This window comes from Mesoplodon bidens (genome assembly GCF_964165515.1).
Source record: "Mesoplodon bidens genome assembly, chromosome: 2".
NCBI lineage: Eukaryota > Metazoa > Chordata > Mammalia > Artiodactyla > Ziphiidae > Mesoplodon > Mesoplodon bidens.
This window is the reverse complement of record NC_138177.1, coordinates 97,568,859-97,580,918: the sequence shown is the minus strand read 5'-3', so window position 1 is coordinate 97,580,918 and position 12,060 is coordinate 97,568,859. Positions and strand designations below refer to the sequence as shown.

General features: G+C 36.4%; 1 protein-coding gene across 4 annotated transcripts in view; it reads right to left on the bottom strand.

The window, feature by feature from the left end:
- The window catches only part of SASS6 (SAS-6 centriolar assembly protein), a 60,107-nt gene that overhangs the window by 31,388 nt on the left and 16,659 nt on the right, over positions 1 to 12,060 (bottom strand). For all 4 annotated transcript variants that reach the window (XM_081223651.1, XM_081223652.1, XM_081223653.1 and 1 more), the window contains exon 8: positions 2,232 to 2,423. In XM_081223651.1, the coding sequence (XP_081079777.1) occupies positions 2,232 to 2,423 (192 nt within the window). The remainder of the gene's footprint in view (positions 1 to 2,231; positions 2,424 to 12,060) is intronic.

Here is a 12,060-nt window from a genome sequence, read left to right as displayed (position 1 = left end):
GTTTCCAAGGGTAGCCAAGGAATCATGATATTGTTAACTGACAATAATTGTTAATTAAAAAGATTATCATACTAAGTGAAGTCAGAAAGAGAAAGAAATACTATATGATATCACTTATATGTGGAATCCAAAATATGATACAAATGAACATATTTACAAAACAGAAGCAGACTCATAGACATAGAAAACAAACTTACAGTTACCAAAGGGGAAGCCGGGGGACAGGCTGGCTATAAATTAGGAGTTTAGGATTAGCAGACACAAACTACTACGTATAAAATAGATAAATAACAAGGTCCTAACGTATATCACAGGGAACTATATTCAATAACCTATAATAAACCATAATGGAAAATATGAAAAATAGTATTAAAAATAATTTAAAAAAAATCTATACTAGATCACACCTCAATCAGCTAATATCAGTCCAAATGTTGCCAGTATACTATACTAAAGCCCAGTATGTAGTATTCCTAATTAGTTTTCGATTTTAACAAAAACTTTACAAAATAATTTTATAGTATTATACCATAGTGGTTTTAGAAGCACAGACTCTGCTATCAGGCAGACTTAGAATACAAATCCTGGCTCTTCTGTGTGACCCTGGGAATTACTTAACCTCCTTAAACTTCAGTTCCCTTATTTGTAGAATAGAAACAACACCTCATAAATTATTTAATTTCATCTTCACAAAAACCCTTATATAAACTACTTAGCATATTGCCTGGCACATAGTAAATACCTGATAAATGGCAGTAATTATTAATTTTAGGGTACTAATCTCTAAAAGGTATAATTTAACATAATTAGGTAACAATATTCAGAAGTTTAAAAGAAAATTCCCAGGACTCATAATTTGCAAGTCTTATGCAAACCTTGAAAGAAATATTTTGATTACATTATATGAAAATCAACATAACAAAGCACACTGTTTATACACTGGCCAGTGTCAGTGCTAAAACAGAAGAAACCACGTAGCATTATAATGAAGTATTCACTCTCCAATGTACTATGCAGGCTGAAATGTTTTACTAACTGGTGTGAAAGGTGAAGGGGGTAGTGAGAAGGACTGAAGACATATAATTGTTAGGGCAGAATGCTGTGAGGATCTGAACATAAAATCAGTCAGGCTTTAGGGCTTCCCTGGTGGCGCAGTGGTTGAGAGTCCCATGGGTTGGTGCCCCGGTCCAGGAAGATCCCACATGCCGCAGAGCGGCTGGGCCTGTGAGCCATGGCCATTGAGCCTGTGCATCCAGAGCCTGTGCTCCGCAATGGGAGAGGCCACAACAGTGAGAGGCCCGCGTACCGCCAAAAAAAAAAAGAAAATCAGTCAGGCTTTAGAGTTTCTAAGCATAACAGACTGGTGAAATGGAGATGGATGTCTTGTGAGCTAGAATAACACTGGAGATCTTTACAGTCAAACATGACAGACTTAACAAAATCTACATATGTTTTCTAATAACTCATATGACAATAATGTATAATAATGCTAGGAAGGAGTCTATCATCACTGCCAAAGTATCAACAAAAGTACCACTATAGCAAAATATTTTAAATGTCTCTGTTGCCTAAAAGAACAAGGTAGTACTAGAGACAGGTAGATAAAGGATTTCAATCCTCACTTTTCTACTTATGGCCATGCCAACTTGGGCAAGTTACTTAAGCTTGCTGTGCCTTAGTTTCATCATCTGTAAGATGGGGATAATAACAGTACCTTCTTTAAAATAATTGTTATAAGAATTAAATGAGTTTATATGCAAAGCACATAAAACAGTGTTCAGTAAGCATTAGCTATTATCATTTCTATTATTATTAGCATTATTATTTCTAGACACTAAACTTCATATAGTTGTTTAATATGTTGAGTAGACTGAAAGAAAGAACCAGCCCTGCCAACACTGAGCACCCTGAGCCACACACACTGTGCTGATGTTGAAAGTACACTGAAAGATCTGAGGGCTGTGCCAAAGAGCTGCTACTCAAGGCCCCAACTAAAAATATCCAAGTTTACCTTAGCGCTGTTCTCAAATAGTCCAGTTTATTAGATTTTGGATTCTCAATTTTTTTCGTACTGTCTGAACTGACTACCCTACAACTACAAGAGATCCTTGCAGAGCATCCAGAACACCACCCATACAAGTAATACAGTAAACAAATTAAAATCAAGTCACCTAATTAAACTGTGCTTTTAAATTGTGGGGGGCGGGGAGACCAACCCCAATGTTCCATACCTCTTCAACACCAGACAGCTTTGTTTTAAGTTCTCTGATGGTAGAGTCTCCTTTATATTTCCTTTCAGTGAGGTCTTTATTAGCAGATTCTAACTCAGACAATCTGTTTTGTAGCTGCTGGATGTTTCGTTGATGGAGGATTTCTAAATCTTTTTTCTGTTGTTCATGCTGCTGTTGGTATCGAACCTGTGCCTATTATATAATAAAATACAGTACCAAAATTCAAAGGAAAAAAAATACAAACATGAGATTTGAAGAAAAAAAAATCTTAATTATTCTTCTTTATAAGATTTCCTTCCTTTTAAGAGATTCTATTTTCAATTATGGATTTCATGAAAAAGAAAAGTCAACAAAGTCAAGTTTACCACTATGATCTGGTTCATAATTTCTTCTTCTCTTAAGCCCACATGTTTAGACATAATGGTCTTCAAATAAAGGGAAGAATGATACAGGATTAAGTTAAAAAAGAAAAAAGCAAATTACAAAATAGTATATATAGTGTGAACCTATTTCTGAGAAAACAAATGAGCAGGTACATAAGGAACTTTCAGTATTTGCTTTAAACCACATTATACTGTTTCAGTTTTTTACAACTAGTATATATGTCTTCTAATGAAAGAAACATCTAAACTTGTAAAATTGACAAGGTATTGCTCAGTCTTACATTTAGTTGTTACATTTCACCAACAATAAAATTTGAACATAGTTGTAACTCTGAAATCTCTGGTACCTCTTTGAATCATACCACTAATCTATCTTAATAATTTCTGTTGTTGGACTTGGAGGGCATTATGCTAAGTGAAATAAGTCAGAGAAAGAAAAATACTGTATGATATAACTTGTATGTGGAATCTAAAAACTACAACAGACTAGTGAATAAAACAAAAAAGGAGCAGACTCACAGATATAGAGAACAAACTAGTGGTTATCAGTGAGGAGAGGGAAGGGGGAAGGGCTATATAGGGTTAGAGAATTAAAAAAGGGTTATTATGGGATTATATAAAATTATGTATGTGAAACTTTAAAAACTGTAAAGCACTACAGAATTTAAAGTCTTTCATTCAATAACAAATTTTAAAAGTGTTAAATAATTTCTGTTGATGAACACTATCAAATCCTAAATACATTTTAAAAATAAAGAGTATTTTTCTCATTATGAAAGTTATACATTCTCTTAAAGGCATAAAGAAAGAAATCACAAATAACCGATAATCTCATCCAAGGAGTCATTCTAAATATTTAGGAATATTCCTTTTGAGTCATTTATATGCTCATACTGACACCACACATACACACATAACACACATAGTTAAATTCAGCAAAATGAGACCAACCTGTTTACGCAATTTAATCATGCTTTTTAATCCTTTAGCATTTGCACCTCCTCACATCATTAAAAAAACTCTTTGTAAATACTTTTAATAGCCGCACAATATTCTATCCCATGGCTATACCATAATGTAATTAACCCCTGCTCTACTATGGATACTGAGTTTCCAATTTTTCACAATTACAAATAAAACTATGGTTAATATTTTTGTATATAAGCATACATCCAAATTCAGATTATTTCCTTGTGATCAATTATAGGTCAAAAATATGTAAACAAATATAAAGTTTGATGCTAGTTCCAAAACTGCATTCCAGAAAAGTTGTACCCATTCAAAAATTCCTACCACAAAACAAGGAGCGTGTCTCTCTCATAAAATACTTTGGGAATTTCACATAACTATTTTAAGAATTCCTCATTTTTGGAAAACTGAAATAGAGAGAAGAAGGAAGAAAAAGAGATAAAACAGAAAAAAAGAGTCCATATAGGGCCTCTCTGGTGGCGCAGTGGTTGAGAGCCCGCCTGCCGATGCAGGGGATACGGGTTCGTGCCCCGGTCTGGGAGGATCCCATATGCTGCAGAGCGGCTGGGCCTGTGAGCGATGGCCGCTGAGCCTGCGCATCCAGAGCCTGTGCTCTGCAACGGGAGAGGCCACAACAGTGAGAGGCCCGCGTACCAAAAAAAAAAAAAAAAAAAAAAAAGTCCATATAAAACTGAAAATGCAACCTTGGAAGAAAACACTCAAGGAGCAATCAAGAAAAAAAAAACAACAATGAGCAAACTGGTACAGATGCTAACTGTAACTGTTTAAGAGGGTAATCAAACACACTGAAGGCAACAGAGACCAAAGATTATAAAGAAATGGCTTTATCCCAGTGATAATCAGGATTTTGGAGCTTTTGTTTTAAAAAGTGTAATGGATAGGATTACAATATTTACATTTTCTACTTTATTTCAGGTGATTCTGATGCACACTAAAGTCTTAAAGCCACTGCCCTATAGACTATCTATCAGCAGGAAGAGAAGAGTGGCTTGCTTGGTTTTAAAGTCTCTAAGGACTGATTCACAATCCTATTAGAAAATGCAGTAAGGAATGCAAACAAATCCTTCAGTCATTTTGGTGTTATAAACAAATACACTTATTATGAGACTTTTAGAATCTAACTTGTTTGAAAATAGAGACAAAAAAAAACTTTAGTAAACAATAGAAATTAATGATTGGGGTGGGCGGGGAGACAGTGTAGAACTAATTAACAAAAGAAAAAACTGGTTCTTTAAAAATACTACAAAAAACCAGACAAACAATCAAGTCTCATTAAAAAAAAGACATTAAGAACGTAAGAGAAATGGTATGAAGACTTTAAAAATCTTAAAACAACATATAAGATATTTTACTAATACATTTAAACACAAAGATGAAATACATGGCTTTTTAAGGAAATATAACTAACTAACTCAAGAAAAAAATAGAAAATCCAAAAGGACCAATAATCATGAAGGAAATCAGAAAAGAACCTAAAGAAAAATGCCTTAAAAAGGCATCAGACCCATGCACACAGCCCGCCTGAGCTGAGGTGCTAGCGGTAGCCATTCCGCACCAGGCATTCCGGTCAGAAGAGCCGGGTGCAAGGCCTCTGCACGTGGCCCCCTGTGAGCAAGTGAAACCCGACTAAGCACAAAGGGAAGAAGAAAGTAGTCTTAGAGCTGTGACTATTTTCAAGGCTACTGTTTTTCTCTGTGGAACACTGCCTTTTGGGCAAAACAAGGAAGAAACAGGGGATTCTAATGTGCAGTGGAGAAGGAGAACCGCTGCAGGCCAGCTTCTACCGTCAAGGTACTCCAGCCGTGCGGCTGACAGGGTCTTGATGCTCCAGCCGGGTGCCAGGCCTGAGCCTCTGAAGTGGGAGAGCCGAGTTCAGGACACTGGACCACCAGAGACCTCCTGGCCCCATGTAAGATCAATCAGCAAGAGCTCTCCCAGAGATCTCCATCTCAACAATAAGACCCAGCTCCACTCAAGGACCAGCAAGCTCCAGTGCTGGACACGCCATGCCAAACAACTAGCAAGACAGGAACACAACCTCACTCATTAGCAGAGAGGCTGCCTAAAATCATACTAAGTTCACAGACACCCCAAAACAAACCACCACATGCAGTTCTGCCCACCAGAAAGACAAGATCCAGCCTCATCCACCAGAACACAGGCACCAGTCCCCTCCACCAGGAATCCAACACAAGCCACTGAACCAACCTTACCCTCTGGGGGCAGACACCAAAAACAACAGGAACTATGAACCTGCAGCCTGCAAAAAGGAGACCCCAAACACAGTAAGTTAAGTAAAATGAGAAGACAGAGAAATATGCAGCAGATGAAGGAGCAAGGCAAAAACCCACCACAACAAACAAATGAAGAGGAAAGAGGCAGTCTATCTGAAAAAGGATTCAGAGTAATGATAGTAAAGATGATCCAAAATCTAAAATGATAGTAAAGAGGATCCAAAATCTTGGAAATAGAGTGGAGAAAATACAAGAAACGTTTAACAAAGACCTAGAAGAACTAAAGAGCAAGCAAACAATGATGAACAACACAATAAATGAAATTTAAAATTCTCTAGAAAGAATCATAGCACAGTAACTGAGGCAGCAGAACAGATAAGTGACCTGGAAGATAAAATAGTGGAAATAACTACCACAGAGCAGAATAAAGAAAAAAGAATGAAAAGAACTGAGGACGGACTCACAGACTTCTGCTATCAAAACCAGAAAAAGAGGTCACAAAAAAAGAACACTACAGGCCAATATCACTGACGAACACAGATGCAAAAATCCTCAACAAAATAGTAGCAAACAAAAGCCAGCAGCACATTAAAAGGATCATACACCATGATCAAGTGGGGTTTACCCCAGGTTTATCCCAGCAGCACATTAAAAGGATCATACATCATGATCAAGTGGGGTTTATCCCAAGAATCCCCACTTGATCATACACCATGATGAAGTGGGGATTTATCCTTTCATTATATGCAAATCAATCAATGTGATACACCATATTAGCAAATGAAGGATAAAACCATATGATAATCTCAGTAGATGCAGAAAAAGCTTTCAACAAAATTCAACAACTGTTTACGGTAAAAACTCTCCAGAAAGTAGGCATAGAGGGAACTTACCTCAACATAATAAAGGCCATATATGACAAACCCACAGCCAACATCGTTCTCAATGGTGAAAAACCGAAACCATTTCCACTAAGATCAGGAACAAGAGAAGGCTACCCACTCTCACCGCTATTATTCAACATAGTTTTGGAAGTTTTAGCCACAGCAATCAGAGAAGAAAAAGAAATAAAAGGAATCCAAATCATAAAAGAAGTAAAACTGTCACTGTTTACAAATGACATGACACTATACACAGAGAATCCTAAAGACGGTACCAGAAAACTGCCAGAACTAATCAATAAATTTGGTAAAGTAGCAGCATACAAAATTAATGCACAGAAATCTCTTGCATTCCTGTACACTAATGATGAAACATCTGAAAGAGAAATCAAGGAAACACTCCAATTTACCATTGCAACAAAAAAGAATAAAGTACCTAGGAATAAACCTACCTAAGGAGACAAAAGACCTGTATGCAGAAAACTATAAGACAGTGATGAAAGAAATTAAAGATGATACAAACAGATGGAAAGATACACCATGTTCTTGGATTGGAAGAATTAACATTGTGAAATTGACTATACTACCCAAAGCAATCTACAGATTCAATGCAATCTCTATCAAACTACCACCGGCATTTTTCACAGACCTAGAACAAAAAATTTCACAATTTGTATGGAAACACAAAAGACTCCAAATAGCCAAAGCAATCTTGAGAACGAAAAATGGAGCTGGAGGAATCAGGCTCCCAGACTTCAGACTATACTACAAAGCTACAGTAATCAAGACAGTATGGTACTGGCACAAAAGCAGAAATATACATCAATGGAACAAGATAGAAAGCCCAGAGATAAACCCATGCACATATGGTCACCTTATCTTTGATAAAGGAGACAAGAATATACAATGGAGAAAAGACAGCCTCTTCAGTAAGTGGTACTGGGAAAACTGGACAGCTGTACCTAAAAGAATGAAATTACAACACTCCCTAACACCATACACAAAAATAAACTCAAAATGGATTAAAGACCTAAATGTAAGACCAGACGCTATAAAACTCTTAGAGGAAAACACAGGCAGAACACTCTATGACATAAATCACAGCAAGATCCTTTTTGACCCACCTCCTAGAGAAATGGAAATAAAAACAAAAATAAACAAATGGGACCTAATGAAAGTTAAAACCTTTTGCACAGCAAAGGAAACCATAAACAAGATGAAAATACAACCCTTAGAATGAGAGAAAATATTTGCAAACAAAGCAACTGACAAAGGATTAATCTCCCAAATATACAAGCAGCTCACGCAGCTCAATATCAAAAAAACAAACAACCCAATCCAAAAATGGGCAGAAGACCTAAATAGACATTTCTCCAAAGAAGATATACAGGTTGCCAACAAACACGTGAAAGGATGCTCAACATCACTAATCATTAGAGAAATGCAAATCAAAACTACAATGAGGTATCACCTCACACCGGTCAGAATGGCCATGACCAAAAAATCTACAAACAATAAATGCTGGAGTGGGTGTGGAGAAAAGGGAACCCTCTTACACTGTTGGTGGGAATGTAAATTGAAAGTCACTATGGAGAAAAGTATGGAGGTTCCTTGAAAAACTAAAACTAGAACTACCATATGACCCAGCATTCCCACTACTGGGCATATACTCTGAGAAAACCATAATTCAAAAAGAGTCATGTACCACAATGTTCATTGCAGCACTATTTACAATAGCCAGGACATGGTAGCAACCTAAGTGTCCATCAACAGATGAATGAATAAAGCAGATGTGGCACATATATACAATGGAATATTACTCAGCCATAAAAAGAAATGAAATTGAGTTATTTGTAGTGAGGTGGATGGACCAAGGGTCTGTCATACAGAGTGAAGTAAGTCAGAAAGAGAAAAACAAATACAGTATGGTAACACATATATATGGAATCTAAAAAATAAAACAAAACAAAAAAGGTTCTGGAGAACCTAGGGGCAGGACAGGAATAAAGATGCAGACTTGGGCTTCCCTGGTGGCGCAGTGGTTGAGGGTCCGCCTGCCAATGCAGGGGACATGGGTTCATGCCCCGGTCCGGGAAGATCCCACATGCCACGGAGCGGCTAGGTCCATGAGCTATGGCCGCTGAGCCTGTGCGTCCGGAGCCTGTGCTCTGCAGCGGGAGAGGCCACAGCAACGAGAGGCCCGCGTACCGCAAAAAAAAAAAAAAAAAAAAAAAGAGGCCAAGGACGAGACCCTTCTAAACTCCCACTGCAATAGTAAACAGTTTATACAATGGCATTAATAAATGTGTTGATCCTATTTACTATCAATTAAAAACTCTTACAACAGAAATGAAAAATATATGGTGAAATAGATGATAGGGTACCACAACCAGGCCCATGTACTGCAAAAAAAAAAAAAAAAAAAAGATGCAGACTTAGAGAATGGACTTGAGGACACAGGGAGGGGGAAGGGTAAGCTGAGACAAAGTGAGAGAGTGGCACTGACATATATACACTATCAAGTGTAAAACAGATAGCTAGTGGGAAGCACCCACATAGCACAGGGAGATCAGCTCGTGCTTTGTGACCACCTAGAGGGGTGGGATAGGGAGGGTGGGAGGGAGACGCAAGAGGGGGGGGATATGGGAATATATGTATACGTATAGCTAATTCACTGTTATACAGCAGCAACTAATACAACAATGCAAAGCAATTATGCTCCAATAAAGATGTTAAAAAAGAAAAATTGTCAAAAAAAAAAGATCAAACCCAAATGATAAAAGGATAATTCTATCAGGCCTTCAAAGCACAGATAATTCTTCATTATTTGAGTGTTCCAAAGCATAGAGAAAACCAGAAAAAGTTTTCATACCTTTCCTGACGCTAGCATAATTCTAATACCATAGTCCAAAATCCATAATTTTAATTAGCAGACTAAGACAGAGTACGGGATAATAGTAATATCAGACCAATCTCATGTGTGAATATATATACAAATGTCCTAAATTAAATATTAGCAAACTGATTCAACAGGATATTAAAAATCTTTGACTAAATATTATCCTCTGAATTCAAAAATGGTTCCACTTTTAGAAATCTATTATTATCATTATTTTACTATTAAAGTGAGAAAAATGATTATTTGGTTAAATCCCCAGTCACTTCATCTGACTTAGCACTCTTTGGAAGCCAGACAGAAGAAAACTTTCTCAAAAGCAGAGCAAACATCATACCTACTAGAGAGATATTTTAGCTATTTACCAAAAAAGATTAACTTACCAAAATTAATACACAGAAATCTCTTGCATTTCTATACACTGACAATGAAAGATCAGAAATAGAAATTAAGGAATCAATCCCACTTACCATCTCATCAAAGAATAAAATACCTAGTAATAAATCTACCTAAGGAGGAAAAAGACCTGTACTCTGAAAACTATAAGATGCTGATGAAAGAATTGAAGATGACACAAACAGATGGAAAGATATACCATGTTCTTGGATTGGAAGAATCAATATTGTCAAAATGACTATACTACCCAAGGCAATCTACAGATTCAATACAATACCAATCAAATTACCAATGGCATTTTTCATAGAACTAGTACAAAAAATTTTACAAATTGTATGGAAATACAAAAGACCCCAAATAGCCAAAGCAATCCTGAGAAAGAAAAATGGGAGCTTGAAGAATCCAGCTCCCTGACTTCAGACTACACTATGAAGCTACAGTCATCAAAACACTATGGTACTGGCACAGAAACAGAAATACAGATCAATGGAACAGGACAGAAAGCCCAGAAATAAACCCACACACCTATGGTCAATTAATCTACGACAAAGGAGGTAAGAATATACAATGGAGAAAAAAAACACAGACTCTTCAGTAAGTGGTGCTGGGAAAACTGGACAGCTACATGTAAAACAATGAAATTAGAACATTCTCTAACACCATACACAAAAATAAACTCAAAATGGATTAAAGACCTAAATGTAAGACCAGATACTATAAAACTCTTAGAGGAAAACATAGGCAGAACACTCTATGACATAAATCACAGCAAGATCTTTTTGGATCTACCTCCTATAGTAATGAAAATAAAAACAAAAATAAACAAATGGGACCTAATGAAACTTAAAAGCTTTTGGACAGCAAAGGAAACCACAAACAAAATGAAAAGACAATGCACAGAATGGGAGAAAATAATTGCAAATGAAGCGACCAATAAGGGATTAATCTCCAAAATACACAAACAGCTCATACACTTCAATATCAAAAAACAAACAACCCAGTCAAAAAATGGGCAGAAGACCTAAGTAGACATTTCTCCAAAGAAGACGTACAGATGGTCAAAAAGCATATGAAAAGATGCTCAACATCACTAATTATTAGAGAAATGCAAATCAAAACTACAGTGAGGTATCTATCACCTCATACCAGTAACAAAAAGTCTAAAAATGGTCAATGCTGGAGAGGGTGTGGAGAAAAGGGAACCCTCCTACACTGTTGGTGGTAATGTAAACTGGTACAACCACTATGGAGAGTAGTATGGAAGTTCCTTAAAAAACTAAAAATAGAGCTACCATATGACCCAGCAATCCCACTCCTGGGCATATATCTGGAGAAAACCATAATTTGAAAAGATACATGTACCCCAGTATTCATTGGAGCACTATTTACAGTAGCCAAGACATGGAAGCAACCTAAATGTCCAGTGATAGAGGAATGGATAAAGAAGATGTGGTACTTATATATAAAGGAAACTTAGCCATAAAAAAGAATGAAATAATGCCATTTGCAGCAACATGGATGGACCAAAAGATTATCATACTAAGTGAAGAAAGTCAGACAGACAAAGACAAATACCGCATGATATCACTTATATGTGGAATCTAAAAAAAATGATACAAATGAACTTATTTACAAAACGGAAACAGACTCACAGACTTTGAAAACAAACTTATGGTTACCAAAGGGGAAAGGAGGGGGTTAGAGATAGATTAGGAATTTGGGATTAACATACACACTACTATATATAAAACAGATAATCAACAAGGACCTACTGTATAGCACACGGCACTCTACTCAATAATTCTGTAATAACTTATATGGGAAAAGATTCCGAAAAAGAATGGATATACACATACATATATATAATTGAAATCACCTTGCTATACACCTGAAACTAACACAATGCTGTAAATCAACTGTACTTCAATATAAAATAAAAATTAAATTAAAAAAACTGAAACAAGATAAGGATTCCACTATTATTTATCATTTCTCTGCATAAGAAAAAAAAGATATAAATCTTGGAAAAGATAAATTACCATTTTTTAT